General features: G+C 38.4%; 1 protein-coding gene across 23 annotated transcripts in view; it reads right to left on the bottom strand.

Moving 5' to 3' along the window:
- LOC128691358 (uncharacterized protein CG45076) overlaps window positions 1–22,854 on the bottom strand; it is a 119,449-nt gene that overhangs the window by 88,287 nt on the left and 8,308 nt on the right. For 22 of the 23 annotated variants that reach the window (XM_053780191.2, XM_053780193.2, XM_053780174.2 and 19 more), the window contains exon 2: window positions 20,322–20,351. The exons of the other annotated variant lie outside the window; for it this stretch is intronic. In XM_053780191.2, coding sequence (XP_053636166.1) covers window positions 20,322–20,351 — 30 coding nt within the window. The remainder of the gene's footprint in view (window positions 1–20,321; window positions 20,352–22,854) is intronic. 23 annotated transcript variants of the gene reach the window in all.

Here is a 22,854-nt window from a genome sequence, read left to right as displayed (position 1 = left end):
TGTGCGTGGATGTAGTGCGGATGACAAGAAACAGATGATTGCTGATGTTATGAATGAAAAGAAGTTGGATGTCCTGGCCCTAAGCGAAACAAAGCTGAAGGGGGTAGGGGAGTTTCGGTGGGGGGAAATAAATGGGATTAAATCTGGAGTATCTGAGAGAGTTAGAGCAAAGGAAGGGGTAGCAGTAATGTTGAATGATCAGTTATGGAAGGAGAAAAGAGAATGTGAATGTGTAAATTCAAGAATTATGTGGATTAAAGTAAAGGTTGGATGCGAGAAGTGAGTCATAATAAGCGTGTATGCACCTGGAGAAGAGAGGAATGCAGAGGAGAAAGAGAGATTTTGGGAGATGTTAAGTGAATGTATAGGAGCCTTTGAACCAAGTGAGAGAGTAATTGTGGTAGGGGACCTGAATGCTAAAGTAGGAGAAACTTTTAGAGAGGGTGTGGTAGGTAAGTTTGGGGTACCAGGTGTAAATGAAAATGGGAGCCCTTTGATTGAACTTTGTATAGAAAGGGGTTTAGTTATAGGTAATACATATTTTAAGAAAAAGAGGATAAATAAGTATACAAGATATGATGTAGGGCGAAATGACAGTAGTTTGTAGGATTATGTATTGGTAGATAAAAGACTGTTGAGTAGACTTCAGGATGTACATGTTTATAGAGGGGCCACAGATATATCAGATCACTTTCTAGTTGTAGCTACACTGAGAGTAAAAGGTAGATGGGATACAAGGAGAATAGAAGCATCAGGGAAGAGAGAGGTGAAGGTTTATAAACTAAAAGAGGAGGCAGTTAGGGTAAGATATAAACAGCTATTGGAGGATAGATGGACTAATGAGAGCATAGGCAATGGGGTCGAAGAGGTATGGGGTAGGTTTAAAAAAATGTAGTGTTAGAGTGTTCAGCAGTAGTTCGTGGTTACAGGAAAGTGGGTGCGGGAGGGAAGAGGAGCGATTGGTGGAATGACGATGTGAAGAGAGTAGTAAGGGAGAAAAAGTTAGCATATGAGAAGTTTTTACAAAGTAGAAGTGATGCAAGGAGGGAAGAGTATATGGAGAAAAAGAGAGAGGTTAAGAGAGTGGTGAAGCAATGTAAAAAGAGAGCAAATGAGAGAGTGGGTGAGATGTTATCAACAAATTTTGTTGAAAATAAGAAAAAGTTTTGGAGTGAGATTAACAAGAAAAAGCCTAGAGAACAAATGGATTTGTCAGTTAAAAATAGGAGAGGAGAGTTATTAAATGGAGAGTTAGAGGTATTGGGAAGATGGAGGGAATATTTTGAGGAATTGTTAAATGTTGATGAAGATAGGGAAGCTGTGATTTCGTGTATAAGGCAAGGAGGAACGACATCTTGTAGGAGTGAGGAAGAGCCAGTTGTGAGTGTGGGGGAAGTTCGTGAGGCAGTAGGTAAAATGAAAGGGGGTAAGGCAGCCGGGATTGATGGGATAAAGATAGAAATGTTAAAAGCAGGTGGGGATATAGTTTTGGAGTGGTTGGTGCAATTATTTAATAAATGTATGGAAGAGGGTAAGGTACCTAGGGATTGGCAGAGAGCATGCATAGTTCCTTTGTATAAAGGCAGAGGGGATAAAAGAGAGTGCAAAAATTATAGGGGGATAAGTCTGTTGAGTATACCTGGCAAAGTGTATGGTAGAGTTATTATTGAAAGAATTAAGAGTAAGACGGAGAATAGGATAGCAGATGAACAAGGAGGCTTTAGGAAAGGTAGGGGGTGTGTGGACCAGGTGTTTACAGTGAAACATATAAGTGAACAGTATTTAGATAAGGCTAAAGAGGTCTTTGTGGCATTTATGGATTTGGAAAAGGCGTATGACAGGGTGGATAGGGGGGCAATGTGGCAGATGTTGCAGGTGTATGGTGTAGGAGGTAGGTTACTGAAAGCAGTGAAGAGTTTTTACGAGGATAGTGAGGCTCAAGTTAGAGTATGTAGGAAAGAGGGAAATTATTTCCCAGTAAAAGTGGGCCTTAGACAGGGGTGTGTGATGTCACCGTGGTTGAGAAGTAAATGCGAGGGTCTTGGCAAGAGGCGTGGAGTTAAAAGATAAAGAATCACACATAAAGTGGGAGTTGTCACAGTTGCTCTTTGCTGATGACACTGTGCTCTTGGGAGATTCTGAAGAGAAGTTGCAGAGATTGGTGGATGAATTTGGTAGGGTGTGCAAAAGAAGAAAATTTAAAGTGAATACAGGAAAGAGTAAGGTTATGAGGATAACAAAAAGATTAGGTGATGAAAGATTGGATATCAGATTGGAGGGAGAGAGTATGGAGGAGGTGAATGTATTCAGATATTTGGGAGTGGACGTGTCAGCGGATGGGTCTATGAAAGATGAGGTGAATCATAGAATTGATGAGGGGAAAAGGGTGAGTGGTGCACTTAGGAGTCTGTGGAGACAAAGAACTTTGTCCTTGGAGGCAAAGAGGGGAATGTATGAGAGTATAGTTTTACCAACGCTCTTATATGGGTGTAAAGCATGGGTGATGAATGTTGCAGCGAGGAGAAGGCTGGAGGCAGTGGAGATGTCATGTCTGAGAGCAATGTGTGGTGTGAATATAATGCAGAGAATTCGTAGTTTGGAAGTTAGGAGGAGGTGCGGGATTACCAAAACTGTTGTCCAGAGGGCTGAGGAAGGGTTGTTGAGGTGGTTCGGACATGTGGAGAGAATGGAGCGAAACAGAATAACTTCAAGAGTGTATCAGTCTGTAGTGGAAGGAAGGCGGGGTAGGGGTCGGCCTAGGAAAGGTTGGAGGGAGGGGGTAAAGAAGGTTTTGTGTGCGAGGGGCTTGGACTTCCAGCAGGCATGCGTGAGCGTGTTTGATAGGAGTGAATGGAGACAAATGGTTTTTAATACTTGACGTGCTGTTGGAGTGTGAGCAAAGTAACATTTATGAAGGGGTTCAGGGAAACCGGCAGGCCGGACTTGAGTCCTGGAGATGGGAAGTACAGTGCCTGCACTCTGAAGGAGGGGTGTTAATGTTGCAGTTTAAAAACTGTAGTGTAAAGCACCCTTCTGGCAAGACAGTGATGGAGTGAATGATGGTGAAAGTTTTTCTTTTTCGGGCCACCCTGCCTTGGTGGGAATCGGCCAGTGTGATAATAATAATAATAATAATAATAATAATATATATATATATATATATATATATATATATATATATATATATATATATATATATATATATATATATATACATGTAAAAATATAACAAAAACAGAAACTAGTATTAGATATACAAACAAATGCAATAGAATTAGTGGGGAAGATAGTGAGAGACAATTAGAGAATTACACGCATAGTAAAACAAAACGTGAACCTAAGTTACCCCATAACCATTTGAGAGGGAAAATATCATCAACAGATCAAGCAATGATACTCCAATATGTAAATAAAACACCAAGATTCCCAAAGGGAAGGTTTACGCATTAACACCATATAACGGAATAAGAGACAGAGAAAGCGAGATTTGAAAAAAAAAATTGAGAATTAACAAATGTTAAAAGAATAAGTTGAGCACATGTAAGGAATGTTACCAGAGAATATATTCACCAGGGAATAACTGAGTAATATCACTGGCCAGTATTCCAAGAACTATGACTTGGAGCATCCGTCACTATGTTTTGATCCAAGTTGATGGCTTCATATTCCCCTTCGCGTTTACCACACTCCCCCATAAATGTAACTATACTTATAATAACAACATAAATGGAAATAAGTCACTCTGACCTTGTTTGAAGGTAAAGACACAACACAGACATTAATAGTACAAACACTCTACACAGACACTGATGATACAGACACAACACTCAGACGAGATGGTATATACACAACACACAGACATTGGTGGTACAAACACACAATACTCACAGACATAAACCTTAGTAATTCCCGGACCTTTGAATCTCTAACAAGGAATTTGTAAACAATACCAAAACTTCTATGTGTTAACTGCCTTAACTACCGTCTGAGTATTGTGGCGGTGCTCAGTGCCAAGCCTCGTACTCGAGGCCAGTATGTGATCCCCGGAGAAATTTATTTTTTTCTATTCAAAATATGATGGCTACGCACCAATTCCAGTTTCTGGAAACTATAATTTGCCCGAAGGAAACACGAAGCCATCTTCAAGAAAATATTTTTTGGGGCGGCCTTGTTGAATGAATTTCATATTTATTTTACTCAATAGTATATTACGCTAGTATAATATAATATAATATAATATAATTGAATATAACTGAATATATCACTTTCTCCTTAGTGATATACCTTGTTACACACATACACACACACACACACACACACACACAGTTTTCCACCTTGATTCCAATCCAAAAATAGGTCCTTCAGTGAAGTGCCATAATACTAGTTTCAAGGAATGATCGAAATGTGAGGCACAGATGAGGCACAGACTTGCCTGAAGAAGCCATGCCATCACCAGTGGTGGTTCAGACAGCTGGGAGTCAGCGTGTCTGTGTCTAACCCCAGTAATCAAGTGGCAACATATAAAAGACATGTGCAAAATGTGAATAAGACGCAGGTATTTGCAGATATGTTTTGTCCATTAACCTGTCGGCACTGTGTATCTTTGATGTAATGATAGCAAGATATGGGTGATCTTCCAGTCCTTACTGCTTCACAGTATAAAACACCCAATCTTATCTTCAAGGACCTCCTTATCTTCAGTGACCTCCTAATCTTCAAGGACCATCTTATCATCAGTGACCTCCTAATCTTCAAGGACCATCTTATCATCAGTGACCTCCTAATCTTCAAGGACCATCTTATCATCAGTGACCTCCTAATCTTCAAGGACCATCTTATCATCAGTGACCTCCTAATCTTCAAGGACCATCTTATCATCAGTGACCTCCTAATCTTCAAGGACCACCTTATCCTCAGTGACCTCCTAATCTTCAAGGACCATCTTATCATCAGTGACCTCCTAATCTTCAAGGACCACCTTATCCTCAGTGACCTCCTAATCTTCAAGGACCATCTTATCCTCAGTGACCTCCTAATCTTCAAGGACCATCTTATCCTCAGTGACTTCCCACTCTTCAAGGACCACCTTATCCTCAGTGACCTCCTAACCTTCAAGGATAACCTTATCCTCAGTAGCCTCTTAATCTTCAAGGACCACCTTATCCTCACTGACCTAATCTTCGAGGACCATCTTATCCTCAGTGACCTCCTAATCTTCAAGGACCACCTTACCCTCAGTGACTTCCTAATCTTCAAGGACCATCTTATCCTCAGTGACCTCCTAATCTTCAAGGACCACCTTATCCTCAGTGACCTCCTAATCTTCAAGGACTACTTATCCTCAGTGACTTCTTAATCTTCAAGGACTACCTTATCCTCAGTGACCTCCCACTCTTCAAGGACCACCTTATCCTCAGTGAGCTCCTAATCTTCAAGAACCACCTTATAGCCAAGGAACAGCTAATCCTGTATAATCAGCTAATTCTCAAGAACTAGCAAATCTTCCAGAACCAACTGAGCTTCAAGATATGAAAACCCACATTAACCATCTGACCCTCAATAAGCATTTGGCCTGAAGTACCAGGTAGCCTGAAGTACCAGGTAGCCTGACGTACCAGGTAGCCTGAAGTACCAGGTAGCCTGAAGTACCAACTAGCCTGAAGTACCAGGTAGCCTGAAGTACCAGGTAGCCTGAAGTACCAGCTAGCCTGAAGTACCAGGTAGCCTGAAGTACCAGGTAGCCTGAAGTACCAGGTAGCCTGAAGTACCAGCTAGCCTGAAGTACCAGCTAGCCTAAAGTACCAACTATCCTGAAGTACCAGGTAGCCTGAAGTACCGGCTAGCTTGAAGTACCAGCTAGCCTGAAGTACCGGCTAGCCTGGAGCACCAGCTAGCCTGAAGTACCAGCTAGCCTAAAGTACCGGCTAGCCTGGAGCACCAGCTAGCCTGAAGTACCAGCTAGCCTGAAGTACCAGCTAGCCTGAAGTACCAGGTAGCCTGAAGTACCAGCTTGTCTGGAGTACCAGCTAACCTGGAGTACCAGCTAGCCTGAAGTACCAGCTAGCCTGAAGTACCAGCTAATCTTAAGTACCAGCTAACCTGAAGTACCAGCTAACCTGAAGTACCAGCTAGCCTGAAGTACCAGCTAATCTTAAGTACCAGCTAATCTTAAGTACCAGCTAACCTTAAGTACCGGCTCGCCTGAAGTACCAGCTAGCCTGAAGTACCAGCTAACCTGAAGTACCAGCTAGCCTGAAGTACCAGCTAGCCTGAAGTACCAGCTAACCTGAAGTACCAGCTAGCCTGAAGTACCAGCTAGCCTGAAGTACCAGCTAACCTGAAGTACCAGCTAGCCTGAAGTACCAGCTAGCCTGAAGTACCAGCTAACCTGAAGTACCGGCTAGCCTGAAGTACCAGCTAATCTTAAGTACCAGCTATCCTGAAGTACCAGCTAACCTGAAGTACCGGCTAGCCTGAAGTACCAGCTAATCTTAAGTACCAGCTATCCTGAAGTACCAGCTAACCTGAAGTACCGGCTAGCCTGAAGTACCAGCTAATCTTAAGTACCAGCTAACCTTAAGTACCTGCTCGCCTGAAGTACCAGCTAGCCTGAAGTACCAGCTAACCTGAAGTGCCGGCTCGCCTGAAGTACCAGCTAGCCTGAAGTACCAGCTAGCCTGAAGTACCAGCTAGCCTGAAGTACCAGCTAACCTGAAGTACCGGCTAGCCTGAAGTACCAGCTAATCTTGAGTACCAGCTAACCTTAAGTACCAGCTAACCTGAAGTACTAACATTAAGTACCAGCTAACCTTAAGTACCAGCTAACCTGAAGTACTAACATTAAGTACCAGCTAACTTGAAGTACTAACATTAAGTACCAGCTAACCTGAAGTACTAACATTAAGTACCAGCTAACCTGAAGTACTAACATTAAGTACCAGCTAACTTGAAGTACTAACATTAAGTACCAGCTAACCTGAAGTACTAACCTTAAGTACCAGCTAACCTGAAGTACTAACATTAAGTACCAGCTAACCTGAAGTACTAACATTAAGTACCAGCTAACCTGAAGTACTAACATTAAGTACCAGCTAACCTGAAGTACTAACATTAAGTACCAGCTAACCTGAAGTACTAACATTAAGTACCAGCTAACCTGAAGTACTAACATTAAGTACCAGCTAACCTGAAGTACTAACATTAAGTACCAGCTAACCTGAAGTACTAACATTAAGTACCAGCTAACCTGAAGTACCAGCCAATCTTAAGTACCGGCTAACCCTCAGAATCATATTATGAATGGTAGACAATACCGATAAGTTGATGAGTAAGATAGGTATCTAAATTCTCGAAACGTTTCGCCTGCTCAGCAGGCTTCTTGCCCCGAATACAAGCGCTTATAACACTGGAGACAGAAGTAGAGAGGTTATTTTAAGGTGAGCAGTCCCTCAGCATTGATTGATAGCCTCATACGGAGGCAAAACTTTTCGATATTAAAGATACCTAAGTGTTACACGTTTACTCGTTTAACCTAAAAAAAAAAAGCACACCCCCAGGAAGTATCTCAATTTATGCTGCAATATTCCCACAACATCCATACTTCCTCCCACCAACCACCGTAATATCTCATACAAAAATCACGAAGAAACGGTACATCAGAGCAATAAACGAACACAAACAATAGTACTGTAATAATAATAATAATAATAAATTATCAAATTATCAAATTATAGGGACTTCTTTGCTGTTGTCTATAATTCACCACCCTTCTTGATATAATAACAACCCACTACCAAACAACAGATGACGCAGACTGGAATGAGACAGAAATAATCCTTAAGTAATAAATATCATATATATAACTGCGGAAGCAGCAATTACACCTAGGACAAAATATAATTAATTTAGGGGGAGTTCAGCCCTTTGCTTTTATTTGGCAAACTTAGATACATCAGTAATGTGTTGGTACCCTATTCTATATTATAGTTACTTAAGGGGAACAAAAGCCTAGCCATGATTCCCTGTCATATTGTATCACGAGCATATTATTATTATTATAATCAAGGGGGAAGCACTAAACCCGCAGGATTATACAGCGCCTGTGGGGGGATGTGGAAGGTATTCAGGTTTAATTCAGGGAACTGGAGCGCATATCCAATTCCCTAGATCAAGAGCCCCTCACCAGCATCAAGGAACCTTCCTTGAGGAACATCACGAGCATAGTGTTAAGACTGTCAGTCTGAGCTGGGAATCTCCGGTAGGGTAATGAGAATATCATCGATCATTCCATTAAGAATTTATCAGTTACGGGAGCTACAGGAGTCTCGTTCTCATGGAGTTGTTGACTGTGGTCCCTAAGTCGAGCTGGGAACAAGATGTCTGCCGTGGTTATGCAAAATTTCTATCACTACCCTGATCCACCATGAGGCCTGGTCTCAGACCGGGCCGCGGGGGCGTTGACCCCGGAAACCCTCTCCAGGTACCACCATCACTCCCTCCATCACTACAGCAATTACCACAACCATTACTACCTTCAGCACAACCTCCATCAATACAGCGCAGTCATCACTACCACTATAACTACCACCATCACTACTACCTTCTAGGTGTGTGGTTATCTATGAAGTTCCCCATTAATTACCTTGTCAATTATGTCTCCATGAGGATGGGTTAACTCTTCATCATTTATTGTCGCTCACAAATAACGCGCACATAGGAGAGAGGAACTTACGACGCCGTTTCGGTCCGACTTGGACCATATATTTGTCTTGTTCCAGTCACGGTATTGCGCCTTCATGTTATTTATTGTCGCTCTGTTGTTATCGTACTAACGTCTCCGTCTCTTTCTATATGATGATTATTTATAAACTACATCGACAATTATTCTTATATATTAAATAACAGCTTGGTGTGAGTAGCAAAGCCAGGTCGCAGTTCCGTTTCACTAATAGAAATTCCGGGCACAAAACTCCAGAAACAATATGTACACAATTCAATAGTCAAAATTCGCTTTAACTAGGCTGGCCAGGTTTGATCCACAAATTATTTGCAATATAAAAGGAACGAAAACCTTCTATCTTCAATAAGAAACAAATTTTATCAATAGATTCTAGAACTTTATCCTTTCTAACTTTGGAAATAGATACTACAAGATCTCATTCAAATGTTTAAGATAATAAACAAATCCGGCGCAGACACAAAATACGAGCTTATGGCAACTCATTTGTTAACATGAAAATAGAGTTAAGAAACTCCGTGGAACGAGATGCAACACATATGATTATTATAATCATGGAGGAGCGCTACACCCGTAGGGATTATACAGCATTTGGGGGAAGGGGGGGAAGGAAGGTATTCAGACTCAATTCAAGGAACTGGAGAACAGATCCAATTCCCAAGATCAAGATCCCCTCGCCAGAGTCAAAAAAACTTCTCTTGAGGGGCAGCACAGATGAAGGTAATGATTTCTTTTGAAGTTCTTGAACATTAGAAGTGACTGCCCAGTGAAGCTGTGAACGCTTGAATAATACAATTTTAAAAAAAATGGTGGCACGCGCACAGATACATTACCTTGACGTTAGTTCTAAAAGTACTCAGGACGAGCTGGTTGACTATCGATCACCTTGGTTACACTAACAGGGGTTTAAAATAGAAGCACTGGTAGTTGTGGCGACAAAACCAATATTATAATTATTTTAATTATAACTAAGCGTTATACCCACGAGGGTCATACAGGACAGCAGCAGTAGTTATTCTAACTGCCGTGTAATTAGTAATGTAGGTTTGTTATGTACGCCATACCCATATTGCGGGATGTAGTCAAAGATTACCGAGACATATAGTGGGACCAGGGACTGGAACTCAGCATTTTGTTACAGTACTACTGACCTATTTACAAAATCTGAATCAGAAGATGAGTCGTTCACACAAAGAATTCAGTCATGAACATTACAATGCAACATATATACATCCTTTAAGTTAATGCATCACCAAATCTTTCTTTACGGTGGTAGTCAGGCAAAACACAGCGTCTTTGAGTGATTTAAAATTGTTAAGGCTAGGGTATTTTTTCCAGAACTTATGATAATATATACCTATGGATAAAAGAATTATGCTGGTAAACGTTGAATTCTGTTCCTATCTTGATGAACTGATTACATCTCTACTTCTGCTCCCTCCTCTGTATTCGACTAAAGAAGCCTACTGTGTAGGCGAAAAGTTTCGGAATAAAAGATACCTAACTGTTGCACATGTGTCTTATCAACTTGTTGCCATTGTATATTATTACCACGCTCACATATTCATATATACTCGTATTACTGTTAGGGAGAGGGTGAAGGTGAGTCTTGGTGACAAGATAAAAGCTGCGCTGGTGTGAACCATCGACGGCAGCGGGATCCTTGTTATGTGTGGAGAATGTTGATCTGGCAGACCTTTTTTTTTTTGGCATGGAGCAGGTTTCGCGTTTCCGCCCCACGCCTGCCACCCACTTTTGCCCATCCCTCATATAAGCGCACTATTAAGTTCATTTAAGTCATCAGTGAAACGTGCATGCTATGTTTATATGCAGAGGACATAAATGGGGTTCGACATGGTGGAGCAAAATGTAAGGTGAAGTGTGACGGTAAACTTGGCACTGCTTGGCACTTCCACAGGTCTTCACTCCGTTCCCTTTATGCACGACTGCCAGGACCGGGTCGTGCCTCTCAGCCGCCCGTGTGCAGATTTACTCCTGGTTCGACAACCCCCTAAAACCACACAGACAGACAGACAGACACACACACACACAAACACACACACACACACACACACACACACACACACACACACACACACACACACACACACACACACACACACACACACACACACCTCTGCGAATTAAAAATGTGTAGGAAACTCCGGATCTGCTGGAAGAATTAGGAAAGCAAGGACGCATGTTGCAGAACAAGATTTTACTGGAAGAACGTTTCGCTCAACGGCTCTACACAGAGCTAAACGTTGTCCCACTAAAAACTAGTTCTCTAGCTTGTGTCTTTCTTTATGTTACTGTAGTTAGTAATCCACTCTGATCATTATTTACAGATTATTAGTCTGCAAGACATAAGAGGGATACTAATTATAATTTGCTTTATTTTACCAATTTTCTAATTTATGTTTCAGTTATGTTGACGTAATGTATATGATGAAGGTGGAGTAGATGTTAGTGTTAGTAATGTTTATAATGAAGATGGGGCAGCAAGTGTTATTGTTAGTAACGTTTATACTGAGTAATGTTGATATTTTTCATTTCACCAATAACGTCAATTTTTTTTTTAGCTGGTGTATAATAATAATAATAATAATAATAATAATAATAATAATAATAATAATAATAATAATAATAATAATAATAAACTATCATGGGTTAATTCTATCATTTAGAAAGTTTAAGTGTTGCTTCAAGCGGGTCGTTAGGAAGCTTGAGACTTATTTCAAGCTGGTCGGTAGAAAGCTTGAAATTTGGGTTAAGCTGGTCATTAGAAAACTTGAATCTTGAATCAAGCTGATTGTTAGAAAGCTTGAATCTTGAATCAAGCTGATTGTTAGAAAGCTTGAATCTTGAATCAAGCTGATTGTTAGAAAGCTTGAGTCTCGGAATAAGCTGGCCATTTATTTATGCCATAATGATAATTTCGAAAAAAAATCAGCCTAGCTAAAAAAACTATTATTTAGATTTGGTGCCTATAATTTTCAATATTAATATTGGGACGAACTGTTTGGAAATATATACTGCTGCCAGTGATGTCACTAATGGACATCCATACTATCAGTGATGGCACTAGTGGTCGTCCACACTGCCAGTGATGTCACCAGTGACGTACACACTGCCAGTGATGTCACCAATGCCGTAAACACTATCAGTGATGTCACTAGTGACGTACACACTACCACTGATGTCACTAGTGGGCGTCCATACTGCCAGTGATGTCACCAGTGACGTACACACTGCCAGTGATGTCACCAATGCCGTACACACTATCAGTGATGTCACTAGTGACGTACACACTACCACTGATGTCACTAGTGGGCGTCCATACTGCCAGTGATGTCACTGGATCACACACACACACACATGAAGTTGTCAGGAAGTGGAATAGCCTAGAAAGCGATGAAGTGGAGGCAAGAACCATACATAGTTTTAAGGCAAGGTTTGATAAAGCTCATGGAGAAGGGAGAGAGAGGACCTAGTAGGAAAGAGTGAAGAGGCTGGGCCAGGAGCTATGACTCGACCCCTGCAACCACAAATAGGTGAGTATACACACACACGCGCACACACACACACACACACACACACACACACACACACACACACACACACACACACACGATCTCATCAACAGCAGCCAACATGGTTTCAGGGACGGGAAATCCTGTGTCACAAACCTACTGGAGTTCTATGACATGGTGACAGCAGTAAGACAAGAGAGAGAGAGAGGGGTGGGTGGATTGCATTTTCTTGGACTGAAAGAATGCGTTTGACACAGTTCCACGCAAGAGATTGGTGCAAAAACTGGAGGACCAAGCAGGGATAACAGGGAAGGCACTACAATGGATCAGGGAATACTTGTCAGGAAGACAGCAGCGAGTCATGGTACGTGGCGAGGTGTCAGAGTGGGCACCTGTGACCAGCGGGGTCCCACAGGGGTCAGTCCTAGGACCAGTGCTGTTTCTGGTATTTGTGAACGACATGACGGAAGGAATAGACTCTGAGGTGTCCCTGTTTGCAGATGACGTGAAGTTGATGAGAAGAATTCACTCGATCGAAGACCAGGCAGAACTACAAAGGGATCTGGACAGGCTGCAGACCTGGTCCAGCAATTGGCTCCTGGAGTTCAATCCCACCAAGTGCAAAGTCATGAAGATTGGGGAAGGGCAAAGAAGACCGCAGACGGAGTACAGTCTAGGGGGCCAGAGACTACAAACCTCACTCAAGGAAAAAGATCTTGGGGTGAGTATAACACCAGGCACATCTCCTGAAGCGCACATCAACCAAATAACTGCTGCAGCATATGGGCGCCTAGCAAACCTCAGAACAGCATTCCGACATCTTAATAAGGAATCATTCAGGACCCTGTACACCGTGTACGTTAGGCCCATATTGGAGTATGCGGCACCAGTTTGGAACCCACACCTAGCCAACCACGTAAAGAAACTAGAGAAAGTGCAAAGGTTTGCAAGAAGACTAGTCCCAGAGCTAAGAGGTATGTCCTACGAGGAGAGGTTATGGGAAATCAACCTGACGACACTGGAGGACAGGAGAGATAGGGGGGACATGATAACGACATACAAAATACTGAGAGGAATTGACAAGGTGGACAAAGACAGGATGTTCCAGAGATTGGACACAGTAACAAGGGGACACAGTTGGAAGTTGAAGACACAGATGAATCACAGGGATGTTAGGAAGTATTTCTTCAGCCACAGAGTAGTCAGTAAGTGGAATAGTTTGGGAAGCGATGTAGTGGAGGCAGGATCCATACATAGCTTTAAGCAGAGGTATGATAAAGCTCACGGCTCAGGGAGAGTGACCTAGTAGCGATCAGTGAAGAGGCGGGGCCAGGAGCTCGGACTCGACCCCCGCAACCTCAACTAGGTGAGTACACACACACAATATGCACCATTACACACGAAACAGGCCAAGTGTCTATCGACAAGTGCCTTTGACAACTAGTAACTACACACACACACACACACACACACACACACACACACACACACACACACACACACACACACACACACATGCTGATCATTTTAGTCAGGGTGGGCATTATTATAATAAAAAAAAAGAAGCGCTCAACCCAGTAGGCGAGTAGGGTCATACAGCATCAGGGTGGGCAGAGCAACCTCCCCAAGACTGTGTAAACAGCAGAAGCGCTATTATCACGGCGTTGTAAAAGAAAATCCGAGGAATCAAAAGATTTGAGGAATTTTACAAAGTTCGCCAAGTAGAACGTTCTGCAGACTTGTTATCGAAATAGTTATGGGAAAGACAGGACACATGATTGCAATTATTAATTATTATTATTATTATGTTTGCTAGAAATATTTGAACTCTAAAAGTTTGTACAGTATTAGACAATAGGAAAAATAGGAAGGGGCGAGTTTGGACGATGTGCAGAATGGAAAGAAAGGAAGGAACGAGTGTAAATGACTGGACTGTATTTAGATTCTTGGAATGAAATTGTCAGCAGATCAGTCAATGAAAGATTGAGTCAGTCAGAACAGATGAAAGAAATCAAGCAGTAAGAGTTGTTCAGGAACCTGTGGAATGGAATCTGTGTTAAGAAAAAGGATTATCAACGACTCTAACGTAGAGTTGCTGGTTGGCATGGTACAAGTGTTGAGTTCTTAATCCAAGGAACTGAAGATACCCTTTCACTCCTTGAATTAGGCCTGATTACCTTGCGTTCCCAAGCGCGGTATAACCCACTCGGTTCAAGGGGAATAATGTAGAAACAGTCTGAGTGGCTGAGAAGCATATTGGAAATGAATTTGAGATCAGTGTGTGCTGTGAATATCTTGAGGAAATTAAGGAATGATGTAATTAAAAGGCGGCGGTATGAAAGAAATAGTTCAACGGGCAAATTAGGAAGTTGAAAAGGTTAGATCATATACAAAATATTGCAGAGAGAGGTTGATTCAAAATGTATAGTCGGAGGACGCTTGATAAAGGGTTGAAAGGAGGTTATGAATGTTTTGAGAAAGGCTTAATTGTTCAATTGTTATTTGTGAGCTTATTAGTTGGACGTAGAGGCCGGTGATTTCGGAGATTCTGCCTGGAATTTGGAAGTGGAAAGAACGGCGTATGAACCCTGAAATCCAGCTAAGGATGTTGCAGGTTGATGGATCATCTTTGGGTCGTGATGTTTATGCTCGTCTGGAAGGGCAAGTAGGAAGCAACGAGACGACTTCGCATAGCTTCCCTGTCACTCTTATAACACGAACTTAAAAGCTGGAGAAAAGTTCTACCTTCCTCAGTCATAAATTCCAAAATAATTCTTCTAAAATGTAGCGAAATTGCTATATAAACGAACTAACAGAGCTGGACAAATTGTTGATTAGTTTTATATATATATATATATATATATATATATATAATATATATATAATATATATATATGTATATATAATATATATATTATATATATATTATATATAGATATATTATATATATATTATATATACATATATTATATATATATTATATATACATATATTATATATATATTATATATAGATATATATATATTATATATAGATATATTATATATTATATATAGATATATTATATATATATGTATATATATATATATATACATATATTATATATATATGTATATACATACATATATATATATATATATATATATATATATATATATATATATATATATATATATATATATATAGTATATACATATATACATATACATATATACATATATATATATATATATATATATATATATATATATATATATATATATATATATATATATATATATATACATATATATATAATGTCGTGCCGAATAGGCAGAACTTGCGATTTTGGCTTAAATAGCAACGCTCATCTTGCCATGTAAGACAAGCTAAAATTTGTGTATGCAATAATTTCGCCAAAATCATTCTGAACCTAACGAAAAAAAATATATTTCACTGTGTTTGTTTACTATTAAATTACTGTAAACAAATCTAAAATATATTTAGTTGCGTTAGGATAAAATAAATTGTTTTTGTTATAATAAGGTTAGGTAAGTTTCCTAAGATCTTTTTGGAGCAAAATTAAAAATTTTTACACTAAAAATATCTTTAAACGTATAAGAGAAAATTTTAGAAAGGACTTAATTTTAAATGAGTTCTTGCTAATTGACCAGTTTTACATATTCGGCACGACATTATATATATATATATATATATATATATATATATATATATATATATATATATATATATTATTTATATATATATTATTTATATATATATATATATATATATATATATATATATATATATATATATACACTGACTACATTATAATCATAACTAGGAGCTAAACCCGCAAGGGACCCACACTGGCTACATTTTCTTTCATTATTTTTGTCATGTATTACTACATATATATTGGCATACGAATTAATGAACATCATGAGTTGTTCAAGATATATTTTGATTGGTATGAAACACTGATAGCCTTTTTCATGTGACAGATCCAGTGGATGGCCAATTTAAGGTGACAGCAAAAGAATATTTAAAATTACTGTACTATATGTGATTATGCATGTGTAATTATTTATTTTTGATTATTTGTGGTTATCTATTTGTAGCTGCGTGAGCAGACCCCTGTTCCAGGGCCCCGTCTTTTATTATTCATTTAGCATATCAAAATTTTTCATGTTTGCAGTTGGTGTAGGATTTAATACCTCCTCTTGCAAGCCATTCAATTGATCTACAACTTGGTCTGCAAGGAAAAACTTTCTAGGGTATTTTTGACAGTTCATCTACCTTGGTTTATAATTGCTGTCTCTTGCTATGTTTGTTGATGCAATGAAGTTCTTAAGAATGATATATATTGTGTGGTCTGGGGAATAATGTTCAGTATCACAAGTATAGTTGCATGGGCGTATGTATAAAATTATTTATGAGGTCAAAATAAACATGTACTTGCTGAATGACTGACTTATTTACTTATATATTTACTTACTGGGAAGGGACCGTAAAACAGGAGGATCGCGCGCGCCAACATGGTGGACATGCTGGGGCCCTGGCTACCTGTTATTTCTGGCAGAGCTAGTATCAGGTTACCAGCTTCACCAGCCTCGCCCTCCCCCGCTTCCCTACCTTCCTCATTATTCCTCTGAGCTAGTGTTGTATGTAACTGAAGCTTGGCAATTGCTTGCCAAAAGAGAGAGAGAGGCAGGTTAGCTCTCTGTCCCACGAGGCTAACCAACACCCGGGGTATCAAGTCGTAACAGACACTTGATCACTGGACACATACGTTGTTTTTTATTTTGAACATACAGAGATATTAATTATGAAGATCTGCAAATGTGTATAGTGCGTATATAGTAATTATAAATAATTACATAGTCATTACAAGTGAGTTTTCTGTTGCGTACAGTGTGATCTACAAAGGTTGAAGTGCTGCCGTACTCCATTTTTTTATACCCCAGTAAGAGGACGCCACTGCTGGGACCTCTCATCTTTTGGTTTTAATCACGTTTGTATTTTAGGAGAATATATGTGTGGCAACAGTGATAGTATATTATGTTCAAAATCGAAAGGATTCGGGTTCAGTGCTGGGCAGCGAAACATATGGGTAAATTTCCTGACAAATGCTGCTCGTTGTCCAGCAGTCAATAGACACCTGTGAGTTAATTGATATTTGTGGGTCTCTCCTAGGAAGGACCTAATGACTTCAACGTAAATAAGCAACACTCCCTGGCTTTCATAGACTGTTTTGAGTGCGAGGTTAAGAGTTACACTGGACGAGCCGCGGCAGTGTGATGTTGGAAGCCACAGAGTGCACAAAGTCAGCAAAGAGCGAGGTGGTCATTGCATGCGCTTTGAGACAGTGAGAAAGCTGAGACGGCTATCACCAGGTGATACCTGGCAAGAGTTCATGTACGATACTCTTCCTCTTCCCACTACACAACAAGCCTCACCTCATGCTTTACAACACTGGCTTGTAATATGCTCGTCAAAAAGCACCATAACTGAACTCTTAACTACATGGAGGTGATGGTGATATTTTATTCGCCGGTAGGAACGAAGAAAAAGAACCGATTACTAGATCTAGTTGCAGTTAAATACAGTTTGTATGACGCAGCACGTACCGAAAATACAGTTCCTTTCTCTACTAGAATAAACGTAATGTGGCATACCAGAAAGGGTTCGTTGTAAACATACTTTTATTACCAGCTTTTGTCGTGATATAAGAAATAGGTCTTACGTATGTTATGATTATGTATTTACGTCCTCTTTGATTTAAGACAGCCAACTTATGTCCTCTTTGATTTAAGACAGCCAACTGCCGGCAGTTGGCTGTCTTAATCTTAGTGTTTACCTGTTAATACACAATACCGTGATAATATGTACAAGAACCTCTCATGTATTTTACGTTTCTCTTGCTCTCATATACAACAAGCCTTTCTGTGCTCATTGTCTCAACTGTCAACAAACACACAGCAGCACTCTAGCAATGCTACGTTCTTTAAATTTCCTTCGTAGCTGATATATATGTATATATATATATATATATATATATATATATATATATATATATATATATATATATATATATATATATATATATATATATATATATATATGTCGTGCCGAATAGGTAAAACTTGCTATTTTGGCTTAAACAGCAACGCTTTTCTTGCCGAATATGGCAAACGAAAATTTGTGTATGCAATAATTTCGCAAAAAATCATTCTGAACCTAACGAAAAAAAATATATTTCACTGTTTATTATGAAATTATTTTAAACTTATCTAAAATATATTTACTTGGATTAGGATAAATTAAACTGAGTTTGCTATAATACAGTTAGGTAAGTTTTCTAAAGTTCTTTTGGTGCAAAATTATTAATTTTTACATTAACATAAATAAAAAAAAAATTTAAGCGTATAAGAGAAATTTTTAGAAAGGACTTAATTTTAAATGAATTCTTGCTAATTGACCAATTTTACCTATTCAGCATTACACACCAGCCGTCTCCCACCAAGGTAGGGGACTCAAAAAAAAAAAAAGAATAAATTTTATGATCACTCCATCTCTCTCTTCAGAGGCGCGTCGACACTGTACTTCAAATACGCTTCCAAATTTCAAATATCCCCACCCCTCCCTCCTTCAGAATGCAGGCACTGTACAATATATATATATATATATATATATATATATATATATATATATACATATATATATATATATATATATATATATATATATATATATGTCGTGCCGAATATGTAAAACTGGTCAATTAGCAAGAACTCATTTAAAATTAAGTCCTTTCTAAAATTTTCTTTTATACATTTAAAGATATATTTTTTTCATTAATGTTAATGTAAAAAATTTTAATTTTGCACCAAAAGAATCTTAGAAAACTTACCTAACCTTATTATAACAAGAACAATTTATTTTAGCCTAACCCAACTAAATATATTTTAGATTTGTTTACAATAATTTAATACTAAACAAACACAATGAAATATATTTTTTTCGTTAGGTTCAGAATGATTTTGGCGAAATTATTGCATACACAAATTTTCACTTGTCCTATATGGCAAGATGAGCGTTGCTATTTAAGCCAAGATCGCAAGTTCTGCCTATTCGCCACGACATATATAAATATTATATATAAATATTATATATATATATATATATATATATATATATATATATATATATATATATATATATATATGTATAACTAAAAATTTCAGAGTAAGCTCTGCTGACTTCCAGTATTTCTTTACACACCATCTATAACTTATAAATGCTAGCACACCTTTCGTTATACACACAAAAACAAGACAAGAGATAATACACAGCTATATGTATCGTTAGAAGTGTACTTTCCCTGTTTTAGGGATCAAAATATCCTTGGTGTTAGTGTAGATGAAGCGGCTTTGAATCTAAGAAAGCTTATTCTCAAGAACCTATAGCAACAGAGCTTATTGTTTCCTAATAATAAAAGGCAATGTTAATATTCTATAAAAATACACACTATATTATTTGCAAGCGTAATATTACCCGTAAAAAAATAATCAGTATATGGCCTGAGAGATTACATTTTTGAATTGTCGACTATCTAGCGTGTAACTAAGACTCACTCGAGTCTAAAAGAGCATCCAGGGTCTAATATGGATTATATTTGATACTTGTGTAGGGCTACAGTACACTGGGACCTACTAAAAAAAGGTACATCGAAGATGTCATGCTAATAATTTCTTTGCACTGGGGTCAGCTAGCAAAGGCTAACACAATTCTAGAGACAAGTGGGGTCATTGAGGAAAGATAAGGTGATGATAGGGCCGCACAACGTACAGCATACCACCCCTACACACTAAGATAAAGGTCATGGCACTGTGGCATGACTTCTATACCTAGGCAACAGGTAGGTAGATCATGCCACTGTGGCCCCTTTAAGGTAGTCAAATCATTCCCCTCCCTATAGCCGCAATCACACCATAAGAGCGTGACACACAAGCGTGGCTACAACCATACCATCAGCCCTGCACACAACAAAGAGTGTGGTTACTAACCCTGGGGATGTAGTCGTAGCCGTAAGGATCCTGTAGAAAAAATAATCTTAATTTAATTAAAGCAGTAATACAGTAGGAAGGTTGTGAATGTAGAAGACAAGGAACAGTAACAGAAGATGGTGGATCAGGAGGAAAAGAAATGGCAGGAGAATAAACAGGAACTGCAGAAGGAAAGAAGGACTAGCAGTGGATGAGGATGCTAATGTATCTACAACCGGAAGATATGCAGTGTGCATCTGTCATTACATCAATGGTGTGCAACTCCCACAAGTTGATGAATAAGACATGTGCAACACCTGGTTATCTTCATCGTGAAGGCATTACTCCAACCAGTGTCTTTCTCAAGTCAGAACCGAGAGTCAGTTCTTTAGCCTTGATAAAGCGAGACAAAGAGCCCGGACACCTTCCAAGGCTGAGAGACTGATTACCTGTTCTCCCACTGTCTCCAGTACATATTCTCTCTACTGAGTTAAAAAAAATGCTGGTTGGAGAAATATTGTCACAACGAAGACTCAGGTATTACTCAAGCGTCCAGTTCATCAGTGTGAGTATTCTTCATTAAGGTTTAAATTCATGTGAACATACGAGGAAGATCACAATGATATTTTTGCATTAATATGCATAAGATTATTTATAATTAGCAATATTTTTTTGTAATTATAATTATACAATATATATACATGTATATATATTAGATAATTTTTACTTGTCTAATGTATCATTAAATTCTTCCCAAATTTTATTAATTATAAATGAATCCAAATTATATAAACCAAAAGAAATATTCATATTTTCAAAACTGAATTTTATGGAACATGATTCTATTATATTCCTGTCGACCATGGACTTGATAGATACAACAATAATATATATATATATATATATATATATATATATATATATATATATATATATATATATATATATATATATATATGCATTAGCAGTTTGGAGGGATATGTTGTGTATCTTTATACGTATATGCTTCTAAACTGTTGTGTTCTGAGCACCTCTGCAAAAACAGTGATTATGTGTGAGTGAGGTGAAAGTGTTGAATGATGATGAAAGTATTTTATTTTTGGGGATTTTCTTTCTTTTTGGGTCACCCTGCCTCGGTGGGAGACGGCCGACTTGTTTATATATATATATATATATATATATATATATATATATATATATATATATATATATATATATATATATATATATATATATATATATATTGCAATAAAATCACAGTAAAATATGTGATAAAGTCTATTATGGTCAAATTGGTAAAAGTCTCGAATTAAGATTATAACAACATAAATGTAGCATTAGAACTGGACAAGATTTTAATGCTCTATTTATTCGTGTGAGAGATTTTAACCATCCAATTGATTTTTAAAAGGTTGAGAAAGTTGTATCTAGCAAGTCCATGGTCGACAGGAATATTATAGAATCATGTTTCATAAAATTCAGTTTTGAAAATATGAATATTTCTTTTGGTTTATATAATTTGGATTCATTTATAATTGATAAAATTTGGGAAGAATTTAATGATACATTAGACAAGTAAAAAATCGTAATGCTTTGATAGAGTATCAGTTGTGTTTCACAGAGTCGGGTGTTGTCACGCGACTGTGAGGTGTAGTCTTGTTGTTGTGATGTGACTGTGAGGTGTAGTCTTGTTGTGATGTGACTGTGAGGTGTAGTCTTGTTGTTGTGATGTGACTGTGAAGTGTAGTCTTGTTGTTGTGACGTGATTGTGAGGTGCAGTCTTGCCCCTTTATATGCCTTTCTGTTGATGTTTTATTTTTTATAGTTCCTTGATAATGTGAGAAGTCACGAAAGCGCTTGGAATTTCACTATTTTTTCACAGTGGTTGTTCTGCATATTGTGATATCACCTGTTTACTGTGATCTTTTACATATATATATATATATATATATATATATATATATATATATATATATATATATATATTCTTTCTTTCAACACACCGGCCGTATCCCACCGAGGCGGGGTGGCCCAAAAGGAAAAACGAAAGTTTCTCCTTTTACATTTAGTAATATATACAGGAGAAGAGGTTACTAGCCCCTTGCTCCCGGCATTTTAGTTGCCTCTTACAACACGCATGGCTTACGGAGGAAGAATTCTGTTCCACTTCCCCATGGAGATAAGAGGAAATAAACAAGAATAAGAACTAGAAAGAAAATAGAAGAAAACCCAGAGGGGTGTGTATATATGTGCTTGTACATGTATGTGTAGTGTGACCTAAGTGTAAGTAGAAGTAGCAAGACGTACCTGAAATCTTGCATGTTCATGAGACAGAAAAAAGGACACCAGCAATCCTACCATCATGTAAAACAATTACAGGCTTTCGTTTTACACTCACTTGGCAGGACGGTAGTACCTCCCTGGGCGGTTGCTGTCTACCAACCTATACCTACATATAAACCCAATAAAATCACCCAACATTCTACATAATGTAAACTTTGGAAGGTTATCACAGACTCCAACTGTGATTCGCTGCATTTTATTTTTTACCGAT

This window comes from Cherax quadricarinatus, chromosome 36 (assembly GCF_038502225.1).
Source record: "Cherax quadricarinatus isolate ZL_2023a chromosome 36, ASM3850222v1, whole genome shotgun sequence".
Classification (NCBI taxonomy): Eukaryota; Metazoa; Arthropoda; class Malacostraca; order Decapoda; family Parastacidae; genus Cherax; species Cherax quadricarinatus.
The sequence above is the reverse complement of the archived record's forward strand: the minus strand, read 5'-3'. Positions and strand labels throughout refer to the sequence as shown.